The sequence below is a fragment of the Rhinopithecus roxellana genome, chromosome 13, assembly GCF_007565055.1.
Source record: "Rhinopithecus roxellana isolate Shanxi Qingling chromosome 13, ASM756505v1, whole genome shotgun sequence".
Taxonomy (NCBI): Eukaryota; Metazoa; Chordata; class Mammalia; order Primates; family Cercopithecidae; genus Rhinopithecus; species Rhinopithecus roxellana.
The window spans coordinates 87,366,595-87,389,287 of NC_044561.1; the positions used below are offsets into that span (position 1 = coordinate 87,366,595).

Sequence of the window (22,693 nt, forward strand, 5' to 3'; positions counted from 1 at the left end):
TCAAACTGCGGGGAGCAGCTCTGATGGCTGTCAGCACAGAGGCCGGGAAGAAGAGCATTTGGCACAGGGCACCAGCAGCCACCAGGAACTTTCATGTCACCCGAGAACAGAAGGGGAAAATGGGGACTAAGGACATGGAACTCTCTGTTCCCCTCACAGCACCAATTAACTGCATTAGAGTAGACCTCTCTTCTCAGTGTCATCAGCCCCTAGTGACTCTAGGCATGTTTGGCCTCCAGGATAAGAGCTAACTAGTCTACTCCCTCCCATTCAGACAGTAAATCTAGACAGACAGGATTGCTAAAATCATTTGCAATGTTTAATACCTGATAACTGGAAAAGGAATACACATACACACACACACACACACACACACACACACACACACACACACACATTTTGGACAAAAGATGGGCTAGAAAAGATGTGATCTGTGATTTGATTCCAAATGTGTGTTAGTTTTTATGCATACATGAGTTATCTTTAGTTCCATAACCCTGTTACTATAGAAAAAAGTATTTATAGAGTGCGCATGTGTGTATATATATACACTATATATATAGTTTATATGTATAAATATATATAAACTATAGAGTATATATAGTATACATATATAGAGAGTGTATATATAGTTCTTCATGTAGTAGCAGGTAATATGTATAGTTAAACAGTTATATATAATAGTTACATATAGTTATATTCATATAGTATATATAGTTTACATGTATAAATATACTATATATAAACTATAGTGTATATATCATATACATATACATATATAGTATGTATATAGTTTTTCATGTAGTAGCAGAAAATATGTATAGTTATATACTTATATATAATAGTGATATATACTTATCTACATAGTTATGTATATATATTCCCTGATAGTACATGAAAAACTATATATATACACACACACACACACATTACATATGTGTATATATACTACATGGACTCTATAGTTTACATATAGTATATTTATACATATATGGTATATTTATACATATAAGCTATATATATAGTACATATGCACACACACACATATAGTTTTTTATGTAGTAGCAGGGTCAGGAAACTAAAGATAACTCATATATGCATGAAAACTAACACACATTTGGAAGCAAATCACAAATCGCTTATTTTCTAGCCTATCTTTTGTCCATGATGCATATACTATTACTTTCAGGTCTGGTGTCCTTTGGAACATAATTCTCTGTCACTATCTCATCATTTAGATCTCATTTTAACTATCACTTCCTCAGAGAGTCCGTCCCAAACCCAGACACTGGAAAGTTGCCTTCTGGGCATTCCTTCTATGTTTCCTTATTTCTCAGCAAGGCATTTATCACTATTGATGTTTTTATCATTTTTATTTGTTTATTGTTTGGAACCCCCACCAGAATATAAATTTCAAAGAAACATGGATGTTGTTTTTACTGATTGTTTGTTTATTCAGTAGTGCCTGGAACGGTGCCTATGACACAATGAACCCTTGTTATGTATTTGTTAAATTTTTTGGAAGAATATTATCTACAACTTTGATCTGATTTGGTCATGACAACAGTCAAAACTGCTGGATTGCACTGTTTTAAGATTGTGTTTTTTCATGACATGTAAGAGGCCTGCAGAGCTATATAATCAAAACTGAAGCTGGAAATTATATTGAATGAAAATAAGACACTTTTATTTTGAAAAAGTACCAGCAGGTCAAAAGAGCTTTAACGACCCATAACCACATCTTCGATTTATCTGAGCTCTGATTAGGGAGGATATGAAATGAGCAGTGTGAACGTAACAATGTATGTTGACTCTGGCCAGGATTATAGGTGGACTCTGCCATTGGCCTCTGTGCCAGCCGGCAAGCTCACTTGGAAGAGCAAGGTGAGTCACTCAGTGATGTATTTAGGACTCTTCTTCACATTGAGAAGTGCCCCTATTGTTGTGACAACGCTATCAGATTCAAGGGCTGGAGAAGAGGGCTGACATTCTACCACTCCCTTCTCACAGGCAAAAGGATCTCAAATCTACAAACTACTTATTCTCCATTGGTTAAAGGGAAAAGGATGAATAAATCAAACACAGGCAAATGTGAGTGCATGCATACATGTGTGTGTGCGTATGCGTGTGCGTGTGTGCATGTATGTACAGGGATGGGAAACAATCTTTGTCAATAAGGACAGTTCGGGGCTGGGTGTGGTGGCTCACGCCTATCATCCCAGCACTTTGGGAGGCTTAGGCGGGCAGATCACTTGAGGTCAGGAATTCAAGACCAGCCTGGCCAACATGGTGAAACCCTGTCTCTACTAAAAATAAAAAAATTATCCGGGCATGGTGGTGGGTGCCTGTAGTCCCAGCTACTTGGGAGGCTGAGGCACAAAAATCGCTTGAACACAGGAGGTGAAGGCTGCAGTGAGCCGAGATTGCACCACTGCACTCCAGCCTGGGTGACAGAGCGAGACTCCATCTCAAAGAAAAAAAAAAAAAAAAAAAAACTGTTTGGGACAGAGTAGTGAGTGAATAAAACCTGTGTAACCTCAACAGTCACAGAATGGCCTCAGCTGTCAGCAGTTAGTCGACTAATAGTTGTCAGCTCCAAACAATAAAAACAGTGACAGCTTTTCACTCATAGGCTATGGAGCGTAATGTGTGGGTTGGTGGGGGGGAGGGTTGGGTAACAACAGTTTTCTGCATCAGAAATTCATTTCATTGCAAGGACTATGTTGCAGCAAAGGATGCCGGCCGACCCAGGTGCAGGTACACAAAGTCCTTGCTGCTTTGCTTCAGTGCTTTCTCTGATTGGCCTTCTTCAATTCGTCTTCCAGGTTAATAATAAAAGCTTCCAGACCCCTAGCAACATCTCCAAGGTTAATGCATGAATTTTACAGCGAAAAATACTTATCACACTACCTGATTTAATTCCAAGAGTTCAGCATATGGCCTAGGATGTGCTTGGCAAACGGTAGGGCTCACTGTTTCAAAAGTGGCCCTTCATGGGCCTCATTACAATTGGGAGAATAACTGGGAAACTAAAGGGCACGGGGATTTTTATTTTTATTTTTTTGTTGGTTATGTTGGTAAGTGAATGATTGTGCCTATCTTTCTTTTAAAGGAGAGTGTGGCTGAGTATGAAAATGGATAGGAAGAGATAATAAATCACAGGTGACTTCAATCCCTTTTGAGTCTTAAGTGCTATTTTATTTAAAAATGTTCAATTTATAATCTACAGTGTGGAATCTATAAACTTTCCATGGACACATCTGTCCTTTAGTGAACAGAGGGGATGTCAGGAAGGGTTTAGATCTTACTTAGAGCTCTGTGTGTGGGGTAGTCCGGCCCGTCGCACCATCTCCTACAATATGCAGAGAAATAACCTGAAGCATAGCTCTTCAAAATTTAATGCAATACACTAAAGAACATTCTACTCGCTGTACAGGGCAAGCCTCTTCTTCATTTCCTTTAATCAGTTTTTATTTCATTTTTTCCCTCAAGCTAAATGTACAAATTTGAGCTTACCCTAACCCAGCCAAGCTCTGGCTTGGCACTTCCAACTTCCGCCCGTCCCTCTTAGAATTTTGCCAGGCAAACTGTTATAGGGCAGAAAATGGAATTAGTGAAGGAGATGTGAAAATGTACCACTGTGTTTGAAAGCACAGTCAACTTATAGTTATCGGAGACGGTGGCTTCCTGAGGGAGACCTGAGTGAACACTGGAATTCATCTGGTGAAAGCTATAAGCATTTTCAGATAATAATATTGAGTGAAGTTATTGTTCACCTCCGCAGATAAGGCCTAGGCGACTTCTCAAAAGAAATCCGAGCCTACCTGCGTCTTGGCTCTGTCCTTCCATTTCTTCCACACTTTGCTTTTCCTCTGGACCATTCTCATCTTTCAAGAAAACCACAGAGGAAAAAGAAAATGCATCAGGTCAATTTGTGAAATATCTCTTTATGGCTAACATGCAGCACTGAAATTAATTGTAAGCAATGTAGCATGACTGCCCATAAAGCCAGGCAGAGAGATGAATCAGAGGCATGAAACAGAAAAATTACCTACATAAATAGGTGCATTTATTCTCATCCCTTCTCACATGATTTGCTAGATGAAATGTTTAACTGCAGTAAACAAAATTCACTCAGTGGTCCTGGTAACAAGTCTCTCCTTGCTCGGCATTTCCCAAAATATAATACAAACTTCAACTCCAGTCCACTTTTCTCCCTTGACTTGAGTAACATGCACTGTGTAAGGAAGTTTGGCTAAGTTTCTTGCCCTTTACTTCTCTATGTGATATATGCTGCAAAAAAGGGTCAATTTTCACTTAACTTGCATATGGCAGTCTAACATACCTATGCTATAAAATATTTTGTCTTGAACAGATTATGTTGGTTGAATTTGTGCTATCATATATAATTATATGAAAAATAACTGGTCAGGTGCAATGAAGGCTGTATATTAGCAACTTTCTAAAACTTTCTTTTTTCTTATAATAGCTACTATATCTGTGGATTTATCTGTGGAAATAATAAACTTTTTGAAGGTTAAGTATAGGCATGATTTTATAAGTCAGTGCTGGGAGGGTCTCCCAATTGCTTTTGGTTTGGAAAATGAAGCAAATAAAAATGATGAATTTATACAAAGACATAAGAACAAAGTATAAAACATATAGTGAAGTACAGAAAATAGAAGCAGAAGTTACCAACCTATATTCATGTGGGTTACAGATAGCTACAAATGCTTTGTCTCTGAATGAGTAGAGCCCATTCCTTCTCTTTAAGTCCTGACTGGCTGTGAAACTTCTTTAGACAAATACGATGGAATATGATGGAAGTGATATTCTGGGACCTCCAAGTTACCCTTCAAGAACTGGCAGTCTCTACTTTCTACCCCTGGGAAGCCAGCCTCCATGCTGTAAAGAAGCTGAGGCTGGCCTGCCAAATAGAGGGAGACACACGGAGAGAGAGAAAAGATGTGTGGGGAGCATGAAGGGCCAGATCTGTGAGCCAAGCCTTCTTGAACCTTTCCACCCAGCCAGCTGCCAACCAAATGCAGCTGAGCAGTGACCTCACTCAGTGTCACAAGGAGCAGAAGAGACATCCAGCTGAGCCCTTTAAAAATTCCTGACCCACGAGCAGGTCTGAATCACTTCACGTTGTTTTGCTTGAATGCTTGGACCTGCCATCTTCTCCTCCTATCAACTCTTAATTCCGAGGCAAGAGAATCCTCCCAAGAGGAGGCCACTAGTAGCAGAGCTGAAGCAAGAGCCTCAGAAGCAGTGGGGAAGCATTTCACCTGCAGCTCTGAAAAACGACCTACTGAAGAAAGTTTCAGATGGGGAAACATTTAGATTTGACCTAAATGGGGGAAAATAAAGTTTATAATAGAAGGATAAAAAAAGAAAAAAGAGTTATACTCTGAGGCTGGCGAAGAATGCAGTCAATAAATATATGTACAGGATCCCCTGTGTTGGCTTAGCCCTATGTCGTTTGTGATGGTGAACATAATATAACTACTTTTTGTTTTCTTTTGTTTTTTATAGACACAGAGTCTTGCTGTGTTGTCCAGGCTGGAGTGCAGTGGCATGTTCACAGCTCACTGCAACCTTTAACTCTTGGACTCAAGCCATCCTCCCACCTCAGCCTCCTGAGTAGCTGGGTCTACAAGGCACATGCCACCAAGCCTGACTAATTTTTTATTTTTTTGGAGAGACGGGGTTTTGCTTTGTTGCCTAGGCTGGTCTTGAACTCCTGCCCTAAAGCAATCCTCCCACATCAGCCTCCCAAAGTGCTGGGATTACAGGCATAAGACACCACACCTGGCCTGAATATAATATGAGAATCTGGGGTGGCTCTGTATGCCACTTAAATTCAGTGTCCTAAATGGCATATTTACAAGTACCACATGATTATCTGACATTTTCCCTGTTCTGGTTCTCCATGAAGGAAACAGCATTGGCCTTTGCTCTAGGGAGGAAATAGCCACTTCTGCTGTTCTTGCTGCCTTAACAAGGCCAAGTTGGTGCAGGAGCATGTGCCAAAAACTTAGCCAATATCTGTCCCTTTCCTCCCACCAAATGGATTCAGAGTCAAGCAGGAAAAATCTGCCAGCTTCTCTGTCTCCCTCAACAGACAGACCTTTTAACACACTTCACAATAGCCCTGAAGTTTGCAGGTTACAAGTTTCCTTTAAAATTAGTCTGGTTACCACATCTTCTACAGAGTAGAGGTAGGGAGATTTCTTACGAAGAGAAGAAGATAAGGGAAAGAAAAACAGAAATTAAATTACAGAAATGTGAGGAATTGGTTCCAATAGTTGTAAATGCATAAAAAGGAAATTCATGGTCAGACCCCGAAATCCAGCTTTCTGATAGTAACAACCAGTCTGGCAGTTTACCTAGTCTACTGCTTCTGGGTTTTTATCCTTCGTTCCCTTGTGTGCCACCCCCCTCGCTAGAACAGACATCTGAGTGGCATGCTTTTGTTTTCTACTTTGAGTCTCAGTGGCAGTTTTCTATTTGCAGTATTTCTGCCCTTGGGAAGCAAACTCAAGAAATACTTGGCACGTTTATCACAGAGCAAATGCTTTCTAGAAGAATGCTGGATTTGCCATTCCAGTAACGTGCCCTTAGATAAAAAGGTCCAGTTACATTGCTTTCATCAATTTCCAAGACAGTGCATCCTCAAATCCAGCAGGGGGAACCAATGTAGAAGGCTTATTTTCCAAGCCCGGCATACGCATTCTTGGGCAATTAGATTAACATTCATTTCATTCTTTTAGAAGGACATTTTGGCTGGCTTAGAACTTTCCATCCATTTTAAATGCTGCAAATGGGTGAGTTCTTGGTGAAATAGGGGGCTTCCACTGGTAGAAAAAGCAAGGCACATTAACACAGATACCCGTAAGTCTTTGATAAGGACAAGCTTTCTTTTTATCAGCCTTGTTTGTCTAGCTATCGTCACAGGAAGCACATAAACAATAAAAAGTTAAGTAGAGGGATGTGTAAACTTGAGGTTTTTAGAAGGGATTTTAAAAGGCTTATGATAAAGGTGAAGAAATACAGGGAAGTGCGAGGCTATTTTGTTAGCTTAAATAATGTCACATAGAAGCTAAATGTTCTTAGTTAATATTCCTTTAAGATCACATATTTACTTCAGATGATAAATTTCCATAGCATTCATGTTGAGTGCAATATAACACTTTACTTTCCCATGCTGAAAAAGCACAGAAACTTGTGAGAATTCTACTGGTTGTGTCCTTCTGATTTCTCCTATATTAGTACTCTGCCTCCTACTCTTTCAACTAATAATTATCGAGTGTGTACTGCTTGCAAGAACATTTCAGAAATTTTTAGAAATAAAATAAAATAAGAGGCTTCTGCTGCAACATGACTATGATAAGCAAGCCGTCCACGTTTAATTCTACATGGGAGAGTTTTGCAAGGGCAAAATCTCAACCACATGATCACGGATTGCTATCCTGATATTTGTAGTTCCTTTTGTGAACTCTACATGGTGATAGGAAGATAAAGGAGACATAAGTCTGAACAAATCCATCCCTATATGGGGGAAACAATCTGATATGTACTTCCTGCTGGTATACTGTTGTCTTTTCTTCTAAAGGTCTATAGATTTCTGGGCACAGACAGACACACATATCAGTGTCCTCCCATTGTGAGCAAAAAATATTTCCACGCCATTGATGTCGGACTTGACCATGGGACTTAATTTAGCTAATGAAATGCTAGTGGAGAGAATGTGAGCAAAGGATTTACATGTGCTGCATAAAAGGATTTGTTTCTTGTGTTCCTGACATTTGCTATGACAAGAAGATGCCCCTGTAGCTCCTGGCTTAAGGAGGATAAGAGATACATGGAGCAAGTTTGAACCCAAGTCACTGTCTGGAACCGAACCCAAGCAACTCACAGCTTGCAATAGAACCACCCCACTGAGCCCAGCCTACATCAGCTGGACCACAGTTATCTTATAGCCCTGTGAGCATGAGAATAAAAATTTTTGTTGTAGAGGACTGCAGTTTGGGATGATTTATTGCACAGCATTATTATGGCAATAACTGATTAATACACATAATATATTTATTTTTCTCAGCTCAGAAAGGCTTTAAGTTAACCTTAAAAAAAATTAGCTGTCTCTTATAAAAAAAATCCAGTCTTTAATTTTGTATTTCCCCATCTATATTTTCAACTCATATGTTTCAAAATTCTCTAGAAGGTACATATTTGAAAAGTAAAATTAGCTGACATAACAGAGAAATGTTCTTAAAGGGTCTTCACTGCCATCAATATAATGATGTTTATGTTTTATTTAACTATAGAGCTATGTGAGCAACAGAATAATATTAGTTAATACCAGCTAACACTTACTGAATATTGCGTATGTTCCACTCAGTGTCTAAATGCTTTGCAAAGGTTATCAAGCTTCATTCTGATAACAACTGCATGAGGCAGGTATTATTATCTGCATTTCATGGATGAGAAAACTGAGACACAGGGGTGTTAAGATTCCACAGCTAGCAATTGATGGCAGCAGGGGACAGTTTCAACCCAGTCTTAGCTGATGTCGGGGCCTACTACTGCCTACTTACAAATGTAAGTATTTGTTGTCTGGGTAAGATATGTAAATTATGAATCAGCAAAAATGTGGGAAATGATAATCTCATCTGGATTAATTCAATTAACATTGAACACCACAGACATTGAGAATCAACCCCTCTGGCACTCGTATCAGGTGAGTGCAGTGCTACAACTCTAAACTTTTGTGTTTAATGCTAAAGGCATTTTTATTCTGAAATAATTTTAAGCAACAGAAAGTTGCAAGAACAGGACAAGAACTCTTTTTTTCCTGGGCCATTTGAGAGTAAGTTGCAGACATAATCACTTCCTAATCATGCCCATCAGCCTTGAATAGTATATATTTTCTACAAAAAAGGACGTTCTTTTTCATAAACACAACCATCAAGATCAGAAGATTAACATAGTTGACATTCCTGCTATCTAAGCTACAGATCACATTTGTGTTTTTCCGATTTTCAAGAATATCCTAATAGCAGTCTAGGATCATACAGCATCCAGTTGTTGTGTTTCTTTAGTTCACAGTGGTCTGGGACAGAGAAGCCCTTCTGACCCTGTCCAAACTCTGTGCCCCCTCACCACCATCTTCCTTCCAATGCAAACCTACTTTAAACCTACTTTTCTCAGCCCTGCTTAATGGCTTTAAGAAGAAAGGAAAGAAGGAAGGAAAGGAGGGAGGGAAGGTTAGTTCCAAACCTTTAAAAATTTTGTTCAGGAGATGTCATTAGCTGATTGATCTATTTTAATAGCTTACTCTTAGAAAAGTTTCTGCATTGGCTGCCTCATTATTTTAATGAAAAGCCTCATGTGCATCTTTTAGTGCAGATAAAAAGGTGTGCAGTGAACAGTCTCCACCTAGCAGGAGTCATAGCTGCTGCTTCCTATAGGTGTCTCCTTTGCACCAGGCCTTTACATGCTCACACACCTCACACACATAACCATGAACGTCGCAACCATCCTATTCGACTTTATCTCCATTTTTGAAGATGAAGAAATCAAGCTTGTGGGAGATCAAAGTCACTTCCTTGAAGTCACACAGTTCGTGGCAGAGCTGAGACTTAAACACGGGTCCAGATCATGCCAAATCCTGGAGTCTCTCTTTTTTGCCCTGCAGATTCCCAAGACCTCTGCTCACCTGCAAGAGCTAAGCCATGAGCCCTCTGCAGAGAGATGTCCCTTTTTTGTGGTATCCTGGCACTCAGCACAGTGCCTTATCTGTTAAGGGCTCCATAAACACATGTCAAAGGATTAAGAGAGAAATTTCCTTTTCCCCCAAAGCGTGATTATTTTTTTCCTTGAATCATATTTCAGTTCTCTATGTAGATGAGGTATGGTCTCTATCTCAGCTTCTGCTTGAATTTCATTAAATTGTGGATTCGTTTAAACATTTCATGTGTCTTTGATCTTAACTAATGGTTCCCAAAAATCAAACGGTGAAGTGTGGGGAGCACAGGTATTAATAGTTAGGATCCCTCTGTTTTTGCCAGTGCCAGCTGGGGCCATCCTCCATCCCCTTTCTCCGGGGTGGTGGCAATGACTTCCTGATATGTTTTGCTGCTTCAGTTCTTTTCTTAACACCTCTTCTCAGCCTAGAAGCTGGTTTGTTTTAAAGTGTGAGGCAGCTGATACCACTCCCCTGCTTGAATGCTCTGATGGCAGCAAGACCCTGTGTGGTGGAGACCCTCGTTGTTTCTCTGCCTTCATTCATTCTCTCCTAGTATCCTGCTGGTTCAGTCGCTGCAGCCATGCTGGCCTCTGTGCTGTTCCTCCAGCATACTGGGGTCTCTTCTCCCCAGGCCTTTGCATTGCCTGACCCCTCCACCTGGAGTGCTTTCTTTCTAGCCCCTTCAGGTTACTGCTTAAATGTCCCCTTTCAATGAGATCTGTGCTGAACCTTCCATTTAAAATTGCATCACCTCCCCACCCTCACACACTCCATCCTTCTCATTCCGATCAACTTTTTCTCTTTGGTTCTTCAGTTGTCTATCATCTTCTAATATATCGTATCCTCTAATTTAGGTAGGTATCATGTTCACTGTTTATGTGTTCCTGCCCCTCCCTGAACGTAAGCTCCACCGAGGCAAGGATCTTTGTCTGCTTTGTTAAACGATGTTTTCTAAGTACCTAGTAGGGGTTCAATAACTATTCTCCAGTTAATGAAATACGCTCTTGCCTTACCTGGACTTGCCTGGATAGTTCACAAATGAATCAGGAAAAAAAGAGGTAAATTATCTTCTATTCCAGGATTTTTCAGTACTTATGAAGCATGAGGTTCCACATGTCATTTAGAACAGAATTTTTCAAGGATGGTGGCCCCGACATAAGATCTCAGGACCTTGTGATAATACACCCATTGCCACTTGTCTCCTTACTAGAGCAATTAGCTAAGAGAAGGAATCGCCTCCTCAGGCCGGGGCAGATTTTGTATGGAACTCGTTTCAATATAGTTCTCTAGACTAATGACTTACAGTCTTCTGGGAAGGTGGTGCAGCAGGTGTAGGCAGTTTGGGGAAATGCTGGGCAGTGCTCTCCTGGCTGCCAGTTCTACCCAAAATAAACTCAAATAGTGCTGCATCCATGCCCCATTAACAGAGGGGGTGCAAGACTCACAGGTTAGTCTTCAAACATTAGGACAGACAAGACAATCGTGTCAGCCCTATCTCTATCAGTGTGTCTCAAAACGGTATTGTCCATGTAGAAGGAAGAGGAAAAATTGAACCTGTAACTTTTTAAGCCTGTGTGCCTGTTAATGGGGACTTCAGTTTAACAAGATGTGTTCAAAGAGAGGAAATGCATAAGACTGTAGGTGCCACTGGGCCTTCCATATGTTTTCTGTAATGGTAAGCAGAGAGACAAGTGCACAATAAGGAGCTCAACAAATACCTGTGGAAGGATTGAATTTTGTAGCATTTCAACATTGAAAGTATGACCCAGGCATACCAAAACTTGCCATGGCATATCTTGGTATAAAAATAGCACAAAGCAATGCACCAGAGAGCTATTTTCAATATCACACATAGCCTCTTAATAGATAATATATGGTTCTCCCATATGGCGTGTTAATACAAATATTTTTGCTCTGATACTGTTAGTTTTTAATCCAAGGCTTTCCAAGTACTTTATAAACACTATTCATGAATGCGGGCTTCCCTGGGGAGGTTGCAGCACCTTGCAGAGACACAAAGCATCTTGTACACAATCAATGACTATTAAGGAATGACAATAATAGGAAATATATTCATGTGGCTGTTTTTTAAAAGTAACTAACAAATGAGAATTAAGTAACTTTCCCAAAGTCTTCCAATGACTTCATGGTACAACTGAAGTTAGAAATCAACTTATACTGACATAGTTATAGCAACTACATTTTTTTCCATTAAGCCTTAAGGTTAAATTTTCTTCTAAAAATTACATTTCTCTGTATTGTCATTTACATTCCTGAATCTACATAACCAGTGTGCCTACACATTTGTTTAAAACAGGCACACACTGTGCTCTGTGCAGATGTTAAATACAGAACTGGCAAGATGAAACATTATTTTTCTTTGCTTTTTTTTGCTGAAGAATGGAAAGTATATAAAGATGTTCTTTAAATAGAAGAATCATCCCATGAATAAATTCAAAAGCTGTTATATAGCTTTGTCATCAATTAATGTTTGTTGAGTACCTACAATGTTCAAGATGCTAGGGAGAGAATAAATTAGGCTATTCAGGAGACAAAAGCTGTTCCCTCTAGGAGTTGACAGAAGGGAGAGGAATGGAAAGGTTTCATGCGATGTGTCTGCCTGCACAAAGTTAAACTGAGGCTAGAGATGATTATCCAGAGAAAAATAAAAAAATGTTGTTTCATGTATGTAGGTATGAATGAGTGTTGGGTATTTTTGCTGGATGAAAGGGGTAAGTGCTTCAATTCTCCACTTGGCATTGCCCAAATGGCTCTTTGGGAAGTCACTGACTGAAGATGTATATGTGTGAGTTCCAGTGTCTGTCTGGGGCAACTCCCAAAGGGAAAGTCTCCTTCTCTCTGAATAGCTTAATTTATTTTCTCTCCAAGGTCTAATTCAATACACATATATCTGAGGTTGTGCGCAGCCCCATATTATCATGGGAAGCAAAAACCAATTCTGTGTTTCTACCACTTTCTTCCTTTAAAATACTTGTTCCTTCCGTATTGAGACATGCTCTTTTAAGTAGTAGGAATCAAACTTTTAAGATGCTGATTTGGAATTTTGAAGTTCAGGATGAAAGAAATATATGGGTTTCCCATGATTTTGTATAAACTTTTTCCAAAAATGTGCTCTTGCCCTCAATATGATCCCATAGATGATAAAACTCAACAACCACCCCAAAGCTGACTGACAAGTATAAAAACAAGAGGGCTGTCTATGTGTATTTTAGCTCTCTTTAAAAATTACAGATTTCCAGTAATAGCTTTGTTTAGCCAAATGTTTTGTTAATAGCTATTTGACATTGTACCAACCAGAATAAATTTCAACATATTCTCTTTACTTCATATGAAATTAATTTGCAAGTAGAGAAACCACACACCTTCAGGCAGATAGACCAAATGTTTTGTTTGTGTGGAATTTTAGGCACAGGAAGCTGTTGTCTAAGATCTCCTGCTTTCCTTCTAAAGGAGTAACTTAGAAATTACTTTATCTGGAGTACTGGTCCTCAAACTACACTGTGCAGTAGAGGCCCTTGGAGGGCTTGTTAAAACACAAATAGTTGGGTCTGGTTCAGTGGAGAGGGACAAGGCCTGAGCACTGCAATTCCAATCAATTCCCGGGTGACGCTGCTGCTATGAGTGTGGCCCCACTCTTTGAGAATGATTGTTGATATGGTTTGGCTGTGCCTCCACCTAAATCTCTACTTGAATTGTATCTCCCAGAATTCCCATGTGTTGTGGGAGGGACCCAGGGAGGTAACTGAATCATGGGGGCTGGTCTTTCTTGTGCTATTTTCATGATAGTGAGTAAGTCTCATGAGATCTGATGGGTTTATCAGGGGTTTCTGCTTTTGCTTCTTCCTTGTTTTCTCCTGCCACCACCATGCAGGAAGTCTTTCACCTCCCGCCATGAATCTGAGGCCTCCCCAGCCATGTGAAACTGTAAGTCCAATGAAACCTTTTTATTGTTCCCAGTTTCAGGTATGTCTTTATCAGCAGCATGAAAACAGACTAATACAATTGGTCTAGGCTCTAGAATATTAACAGGTAAAAGTAGAAAGTATGCTGCAATTTATTTTTGTTAATTACATGTGGCTATGAACAGCCCACTTTATTACTGTATTGTTCATTGTCCAAATTCTGAATCTCTGTAGCCATGAGTTGAATAATCTCTTATGGCTATACTAGTATTTGTAAGACAAAAATAGACCTTTCATAAAATCAATGTATAGAATTTACCTTTTCACTAAAAATTCACTAAAGATGATAATTTAATCACCTTATCTTAAAATAGATTCATCATTGAGCAAAACTTTGGGGAATCTTCCTCTGTTCTGGACATTGTATCAGGTGCTGCAGACACAGGAATGAACAAGTTGGGAGCCCCACCCGCTCCAGGAGGATGCTGGGGAGACAGATGAGTGAACACAAGCCCCAGCTAGGTACAGCTAACATTGTGCTGGAAGAAGCAGGGAGGGCAGCAGGTGCTCTGAAGTTAAGCACCTAATTCCAGTGCTGGGGGCGGTCAGTGAAATTTGCTCAGGGTAGGCACTGCCCCAGCTGAGACTTTTGTCACTGAGCATTTTTTGAGCTCTCAGTCTCTCCCAGACTCTGTCCTTTAAAGCTGAACTGCCCACTGTGATAGCCACTAGCCACACATGGCTATGGGCACTCCACGGACCATGAGGCAAGTCCAAATTGAGATGTGCTGTAAATGTTACATATATGTCAGATTTTGAACATACTGTGAAAAAATGTAAAATATCTAAGGAACAATTTTCATATTGGTTATATGTTGAAATGATACTACTTTGATCTATTGGGTTAAGTAAAATGTAGCGTTAAAATTAATATCACCTTTTTTTAAACGTGGCTTCTGAAAAATGTAAAACAACACAAGCATTTGTAACTCATGGCATATTTATGTTGAACAGTGCTACTGTAGTGATAACTAGTGGGGAAAAGGGCTGTGGGGCTGAGTCCAGTGGGACAGATGGATACTGTAGCTGCAGCTGTCAAAGCCCTGGCCATTGTCCCTGGCACTTACCTCTGATTTCTGTGTGCACCAGAGGCTTCTTCTCCTGAACATGCAGCCTGAGGGTTTTTTCTGGTCTCAACAGGATGCTTGTCCTGCCAATACTGAGGTGCTGGGGCATTAATATCCCAGAAGCAGCCCTCAACCAATGATGGACAGGAGGGGCTGAACTAATACCCCTACCCTGGCATCTATGCCCCTGGAGTGGTACTCCTCGGAGCACATCCACACTGTTTCCCGGAGTCCTCCTGCAGGACTGAGTCTCAGCTGCCCGCAGGACAATCTACTTGTTCATGCACCTGTTTTTGTTTCCTCCCCTTCTCTATCTCACCTCACCGCTTCCCCACTGGCCCTTCCTGGGAATCACTCCCCAGATCAACTGCTGGCCCTTGAATCTTTGTCTTAGCATGTGCTTGGAGGGATCTGCTCTCAGAGATTTTTAAACCAAATAATTACACAAATATAGTATCCCCAATCATGATAAGTGCTAATGAAGGGAAATGTAGGTTGCTAAGACGGCTTCTAACAAACGAGGGTATTGGAGAGGCCTTCCCTGTGGAAGTGGCATTTGAGCTGATAAGCCTAAGGCACTTGTGAAACAAAATTAATCAGTAGGAATGAATGAGGTGAAAAGGGAAGAGAAGGATGAGTGCTCCAGGTGGAGTGAAAAGCATGTCCAGGAACTCTTACGTGGGAAAGGCCTTGGCATCTTCAAAGACTTAGGAGGGGCCTGTGGGGCAGGAGTGCTGGTGGTGGGTGCCTCACAATGGATCTAAGTGGGAAATATTCACGCAAATGGAGTAGGATGAGTTCAGGAGAGAGGGAATGTTCCACTGGGTGGGGAGCAAGCCCCAGAGGTGAGAGGGAGCATGTACATTTGGGGAGTCACAGTAATTTAGTATGGCTGGAGCAGACAACAAACGGAGTGGGCAAGGACTGAAGCCAGGTGAAGAATGTGGTCACATTAGAAAGGGCTTTGTGCTGTTTGCTGGGAGTGAGGCATGTCTACGGGGGCAGTCGGGAGCCATGGGTGGGTTCTCACCTGGCTGTTTTGTGGGGTAGGAATATGTAACAGTATGAAAGACCCACTTGAAATTGATTGAAATACTCCAGACAAGAGATAGCAGAAGCCTGAGATAAAGGGGCAGCAGGCGAGGAGGGAGAGAACAGGATGGACTGAAAAGAGATTCAAGAGATCGGATCAACTGGCTTTGGTGAGTGGTTGGACGGAGGTGTGAAGAATGAGGAATGGTGTCGGCCTCTACTGTAAAACCTCTGAATTATCCTGAAGAACATTCTTAACAACTTAATAATACAGATATCATGAATATTCTATTTTACAGGTGGAGAAATGTTGTTCTAGTCTCAGCAATTCTCCAAAGCTCCCATACCTAGCAGGGAGCAGAAGTACGATTTGAGCCTCCATCATTTGCCTGCTAAAGGCAAGCTGACAGTCACCATGCTTTGATGCCACCCTGCATTCCACCCCAGCTGATAGTCTGGGAAAACTGCATGTTTTGGAGTCTGGGAACAAGGGGGACATTCTGGCTTAAGGTGACCATGAGAAATGCAACAGAGATCTTTTAATAAAAAGTGAGGTCAAATCGATGAAGAGAAAAAAAACAGCCCAGTAGAAATCCCTCTAGAATAACTTCTAGAAAATTTGTATAAGATTTTCTTAAGTAAAATGTGCATATAAGAGTCAATTTTAATATAGTTATGCTACTTCCTGATACTCCCTGTTAGCTTTTTATTTTTTCCTTTTGTGATCTTGTCTGGGTTGTACATTTTGACGGATGGTCTGAGACAGTTGCTTCGAATATCTGTTCTCTTTATGTCATAAATAAGAATATAGCCTATTATGGGCCCTTGGGACCAGCCTAAGCAAAAGGAGAACTCTAACCCCCCTCATCTCCTTTCTGCATATATTTTGTGATTTCAGATCTATTGCCATTCCTTCTTCTCCTGCATATATCCAATATCCTCATAGTTTCTTTCTCATCAAGCTGTGCTTTTAGAAGGCATCAGCCGTCATTTTCAATTTAGGGTAAATTACTTTTATTTAGTAATGAACCTGTCACTTCTCTCATGACTACTGATAACACTCTAATTATCTAGTCTTCCTACCTATAACCACAGTTCTATAATTACTGTATGGAGCAGGGAGTGTTAAGACCTCCTGGTGTTGAATTTAAATTTACCCTTGATTTTTCATTAGATCTATTCCAAAAAGTCTTACTGGGGTCTTACTTCACTTTGAATAAACAAAATACTATGTGATTTTTTTTCCTGTCTGTTCACTTCCCAATGGTCTCTGTCTTTTCCCTGTAACAGGGCACTACCCCCTGACAGTGGATCATCTTGAGATGATAATCATGTTCTTTTTTTTTTTTTTTTTGAAATGCAGTCTTGTACTGTCGTCCGGGCTAGAGTGCAGTGGCGTGATTTCGGCTCACTGCAACCTCTGCCTCCCAGGTTCATGCAATTCTCCTACCTCAGCTCCCAAGTAGCTGAGATTACATGCACACACCACCATACCCGGCTAATTTTTTGTATTTTTAGTAGAGATAGGGTTTCACTATGTTGGCCAGACTGGTCTTGAACACCTGACCTCATGATCTGCCCACCTTGGCCTCCCAAAGGACTGGGATTACAGGCCTGAGCTACTGTGCCTGGCCCACATTCTTAATAGTCACCTGAAACAATTAGCCAATCAAGGACTAGGAAAAAAATTTTCTAGGGTAGCTGATGTTATTTTAGATAAATCAATGTAAGTATCAGAAGCCTCATCAAAAGACAGATAGGAACATCTGTTTCCTCTCTCCTGGTGGCAGAGTAGGCCACAGACAATTATGCATTGCCAGTATGTACAATGCTATAGGCATGAAACAACACATGAATCCCTCACCAAGGAGTACTGTAGCATGTTCTTTGCTCTTTCTGCCAGATCGGTCAATTTGTAGAAGTTAGCCCTCATCAAATGTCCTTTTTTGGATAAATTTAAAGGAATTCCAGCTGCCTTTTCTCCACAGAAGTATGTTTGGTAAAAAGTATATCAGGCAGCCTTGTGATCTATGAAAAGAGAGATCTCTGCAAGTGACTGCACTCATTGAAAATGAGAATCGGTCTGTCTAATGGACATCAGCCTCATCCATCTCATTGGTTCTAAGGTCAGTCATTTAATATGCAGAGCCCCTCATTGGTTCTGGGATCAGTTATTTAATATGCAGAGCTCTTTATTGGTTCTAGGGTCAGTTATTTAATATGCAGACCCCCTTCCTCTCTAAACAGGTAGAGCCCCATGAGGAGGCAGTGGAGGTAGCAGGCAGCAGTAGACAGAAACAGTCCGATGGTGGAGGGATGATATAGCACTATCTACAAGGAAGACCGCAGGAGAACAATCTTACAGCAACAGCTTGAGAAAGGTTTTCAGGTCTTTCTATCTTCTCAGCAGTTTGCTTATAAGAATAAATTATTCTAGTTCTCCCTGTTCTCATTACTAATGTCAGATGATCTCACACTTGATAAACCCAATTTCCCTATTTTATGCAACCCAGATCTTTTGCTTCTAGAAATGTCTAAATGACCTTAGTTTATAACATTTCGGCTGTAATAAGGTTTTCTTATGAAAACCTCCAAATAATGGTATTGTAACAAATGCTGTCTTGTGACATCAATGTCAATCAAAAACATGTCAAGTTGGAGCAAAAGTTTCCCCGATCACATGAAAATGTTAGGATAAATACTTAAATATATGCATATACTACTTGAACCATTCAAATAAATGGCAAGTAAATAATTTCTTCAACAACTGGCCAATAAATTTTAAATCAGAATATTTTACAAGAATAAATAATTGCAGGAAGAAACATTATGTATCCAAAATAAAATATGACCCTTCAAAGTCTGTCCTATTAAAGCTAATTAAATTATGACTTTTCGGTCAGTTTTAATTACAACTAATAATGAGTCCTATGAGGTAAACCTTAAGAGGGTTAAACAGACATGAGTCTGTTTCTATGATTACAAAACGAGGTGTACACCTGATTCACTGACCCTTTAAACAATTTGTTTATTCATAGAACTCCCCACTCTTGCAAGAGTTTTCAAGTCTGCACGGTTTTCATGTAGGACCTCGGGTCAGCAATTTTGTAGTACTACATGTTCGGGCATGGGAGTAAAAAAAGAAAGCAGCACTACTTATCTGGGGCTACAAAACATTAGTAAGATGAACAGCTTTTAGTTTCTTCCTCCAGCTTTTCTTTTCCCTCGTTTTTCCCTCTTCTAGTATGAATTCATTAATCACACATACATGTTAACACGTTTTCTTTTGTCAACTCATGGGCTAAGTAATACATCTCTTACTAATGCCCTGGTAAAAATAAAACGTAGATTTTTTTGATTTTGAGAATTCTCATCCAAGAATTTTGATTTCACTTGCTGATAAAGACACACAAAAAAAGCTTTTGTTTTGGTTTGGTTTGTGGAGAATTGAATGTCATTCACGAGGCACGCTGATGTTCTAGAAAACAGCAAAGCCATAAAAGCCAAACTATGAGACTGGATTATTTTCCACATTAAAAGCCAACTCTGACACAAATTCCCATTGCCATAGAAAGCCTGTGTGGTGCCAGCATTTAGCCAGCAGTAAGGAATACTTACTGGCAGTCCGTACATTTTTCACTCTGCTTGTTGGAGAAGGTTATTGTTATTCACGTGATGGATAGAAACGCAATATGAGTTTTCTGAGAGACTGTAACCCTGCAGGTTCATAATTCTTCTCTGACAGTATCACATTAGTCATTTTAGTGACTTAATTTTTGAACCTGTTTCTGTCTCCCTGAAGGAATGAGAGAAATCCTATGTAAAATGTATCCAACCTGAAAAAAGGACTCCCAGCTCTTTGTCTGAAGTAAGATAAATTGGATCTTTTAGGAAATGTGAGAGATATGGAAAGGAGGCTCTTATCATGGCTGGGTGGTATGGAGAAGCATATCTGAAATATTTCCAAGGACATGACGAGCACCTCTCTATGATTATTTTGGAGCAGGGGTCTGCAAACTACATCCTGCAGTCTTGTCTCGGTACAGCCTGCCAGCTAAGAATGGTTTTTATATGTTCAAAGGGTTGTGATAAAAATGAACAAAATATGTGGCAGAGACCACATGTGGCCCGCAAAGCCAAAAATATTTCCCATCTGGTCCTTTACAGAAGTGTACTGACCCCTGTTTTAGGGAGACCTGATGAAATAGCAGGAGATGACTCACCCTAGGAAACCGCACACCTGAACTCATTGCGGGGCGATTACCCTTGTAGTGTAGGAATTGACTTGATCCTCTGTTGGGATAACCTCCAACTGCCTCCTGTCCACCAGCCATTACTTTCTGCAAGACAGCAAAGTGCCTGAGTCTGACATGTTTTCACTGATTCCAAGACTTCAGATGGTATTGGAAAGGACTTTTGAACTTAATAAGTGGGATTTAATATTTAAAGAGGTCTCAAAGAGTCCAAAAGCAGAGACAGAGACATAGTTGGGATGTAGGAGTCTTGGAACAAGAAACTAAAGAGAATGCTGTTTGGGATGATGGTGGTTTTAAAAATATGCCCACAAATTCTCAGAGATTCCTCCCTTCGAGAGATGGATTTTAAGTCCCCTCGTCTTGCATGTATGCTGGGTTTAGGGACTTGGTTCTAATTAACAGAATACAACCAAAGTGATGCTATATCCTTTTTGAGATTAGGCCATAAGAGGACTGCCACTTCCAGCCGGGACATGCTGTCACTCTTCCCCCGTGCCTTGCTCTCAGGGAAGCCAGCTGCCATCTCATGAGGACATGCATCTTCTGTAAAGAGGCCCCTATAGCAAGGGAGTGCTATCTCTGGCCAACAATCAGTGAGAAAAAGCCCAGAGCCAGCCTCCCCAAAAGTAGGGTGTGTGTGGGAAGGTGGGTGGTGGGGTGGGGAGGTATATGAGGACTTCGAGCTGAGCAGGCTCCACAAATATGTTACACAGATTTATCCCACCTTCTAATCAGCTGTGAGTGTGAAGAACCCAGCAGGAGTTGAACTAATTTTTAATATATTTTTGTCCTTTTATTTTTGCATCCTCTTTTTAATTTTCATACATTTTATCTCTTCATGATCCAGCTTAGTGCATCTAATACTCATTCTTTTATGGAAACTGATTTTTATCTTCTAAATCCATAATAGGGGAGATTTCCTTCCAAGAAACCCCAATATTGCCTAAAGAGAATTAACTCTGGCAAGTCAAGCTCTTCGCCATGCCACTCTCCCTTCTCCCTTTCTCCCTGCCTCCCCTCTGTACTTACTTTTCTTCTACCCTAGCTGCCCTCTTCCACCCATCCTCTATTTTCCCTGCCTTGTGCTCTTCAAGACACCACTGCCAGCAGAAAGCATCCCAACCTGCCTCCCTACACCCCCACACCCCTGTGCCTTTGGCTCAAAAAACCATTGGTGTGAAATGTGATTTCTTCTGAGCTGATCAGGCCCTCTCATGTGTACAAAGGAGGAAATGGAAACTTATGTGAGAAGAGTTTCATAAATAATCCTTCTTGACACTTGGCATCAAAATATGTAAAGGTAGGGTTGACCATTATTTATTTTCATTTTATCGAGAACTTCCTATGCTTTAGAGTGATACTGTGATATAAATAAGAAATATATGTTTAGTCTTCATCCTGGTACCTGGCACAGAGCTTCTAAAACTCTTGTAATTTCCTGAGTGATAGGAACATCATTTGTTTCATAAGTCACTTTTAATCATACCTGAGTTTAAGCTTAATAATCTAAGGTGGTTCTTTGTGGGCCCCTTGATAGCTTCAGGCTGGGGCTAATTGCCAGGGCCCCCAACCTTGTGACTAGAGAGCTAGAGCTTTCAGCCCCATTTCCTGACCTATGGAGAGGAGAAGAGTGCTGGGGACTGAGTCAGTCATCAATGGCCAATGATTTCATCAATCATGCCAATGTCATGGAACCTCCATAGAAAACCTAAACAACAGGGGTAGGAGAACTGCCATGTTGATGAATGCACTGACATGCTAGGACAGTGGCATGCCCCAACTCCACGGGGACAGAAGCTTCCGCACTCGGGACCCTTCCAGATCTCACCCTATGCACTGCTTCATCTGGCTGTTCATTTACAACCTTTCCAACATCCTTTGTAATTAACTGGTAGTAGTAAGTAAACTGTTTTCCCTGAGCTCTGTGACCCATTCCAGCAAATTATCAAACCAAGAAAGAGTCACGGGAACCCCCCAACTTTATGACTTTGTAGCTGGTCTGTCAGAAGTACAGGTTGCCTGGACTTGTCATGGGTATCTTGAAGTCGGGGAAGTCTTGTGGGACTGAGTCCTTAATCTGTGCCGTCTGATGCTCACTCTAGATAGTGTAAGGCTTGACTTAAATTGTTGAACAACCGATTGGTGTCTGGAGAATTAGGGAATTGGTTAGTGTGAGGGAAAAAAACACGTATTTGATGTCAGAGGTATAGAAATAGATCATAGTAGTGGTAGTCGTTATGCATTATGGTAAATACTTTCCACGTGTTATCTCATGTAATCCTCACCCCCAATACTGAAAGGTGTATGCTACGCTTGCCTCACTTTTTATATAATGCAGCTGAGGCTTCCCATTAAATAAAGTACACAAATTCCCACTGATCATGCGAGGTTTAAACCTGGTCCAACTGCCTTAAGATCATGTTCAGGTTCCGATGTCCATCTCCTTTTAGCATTCGGAAAACACCCTAACAAATTCATTGCTGTTTAGCACTGGCCTGAAATGACCTTCACCTCCCAAAGATTTTTGTTAATAAGGACAACAGAAACTGCTCTGTGGTAGATAGAGCTGTTTTCCAATAAACACAGGTCTGATATTCTGGGACCAAT

General features: G+C 40.6%; 1 protein-coding gene and 1 long non-coding RNA gene across 7 annotated transcripts in view; one reads left to right on the plus strand and one right to left on the minus strand.

The window, feature by feature from the left end:
- MACROD2 (mono-ADP ribosylhydrolase 2) overlaps nt 1–22,693 on the minus strand; it is a 2,180,049-nt gene that overhangs the window by 112,877 nt on the left and 2,044,479 nt on the right. For all 6 annotated transcript variants that reach the window (XM_030915179.1, XM_030915177.1, XM_030915180.1 and 3 more), the window contains one exon: nt 3,825–3,887. In XM_030915179.1, coding sequence (XP_030771039.1) covers nt 3,825–3,887 — 63 coding nt within the window. The remainder of the gene's footprint in view (nt 1–3,824; nt 3,888–22,693) is intronic.
- Nucleotides 13,617–22,693, plus strand: part of LOC104676596 — a 30,874-nt gene continuing 21,797 nt past the window's right edge. Inside the window, exon 1 of the long non-coding RNA XR_749942.2 lies at nt 13,617–13,693. This is a non-coding gene — a long non-coding RNA (uncharacterized LOC104676596). The remainder of the gene's footprint in view (nt 13,694–22,693) is intronic.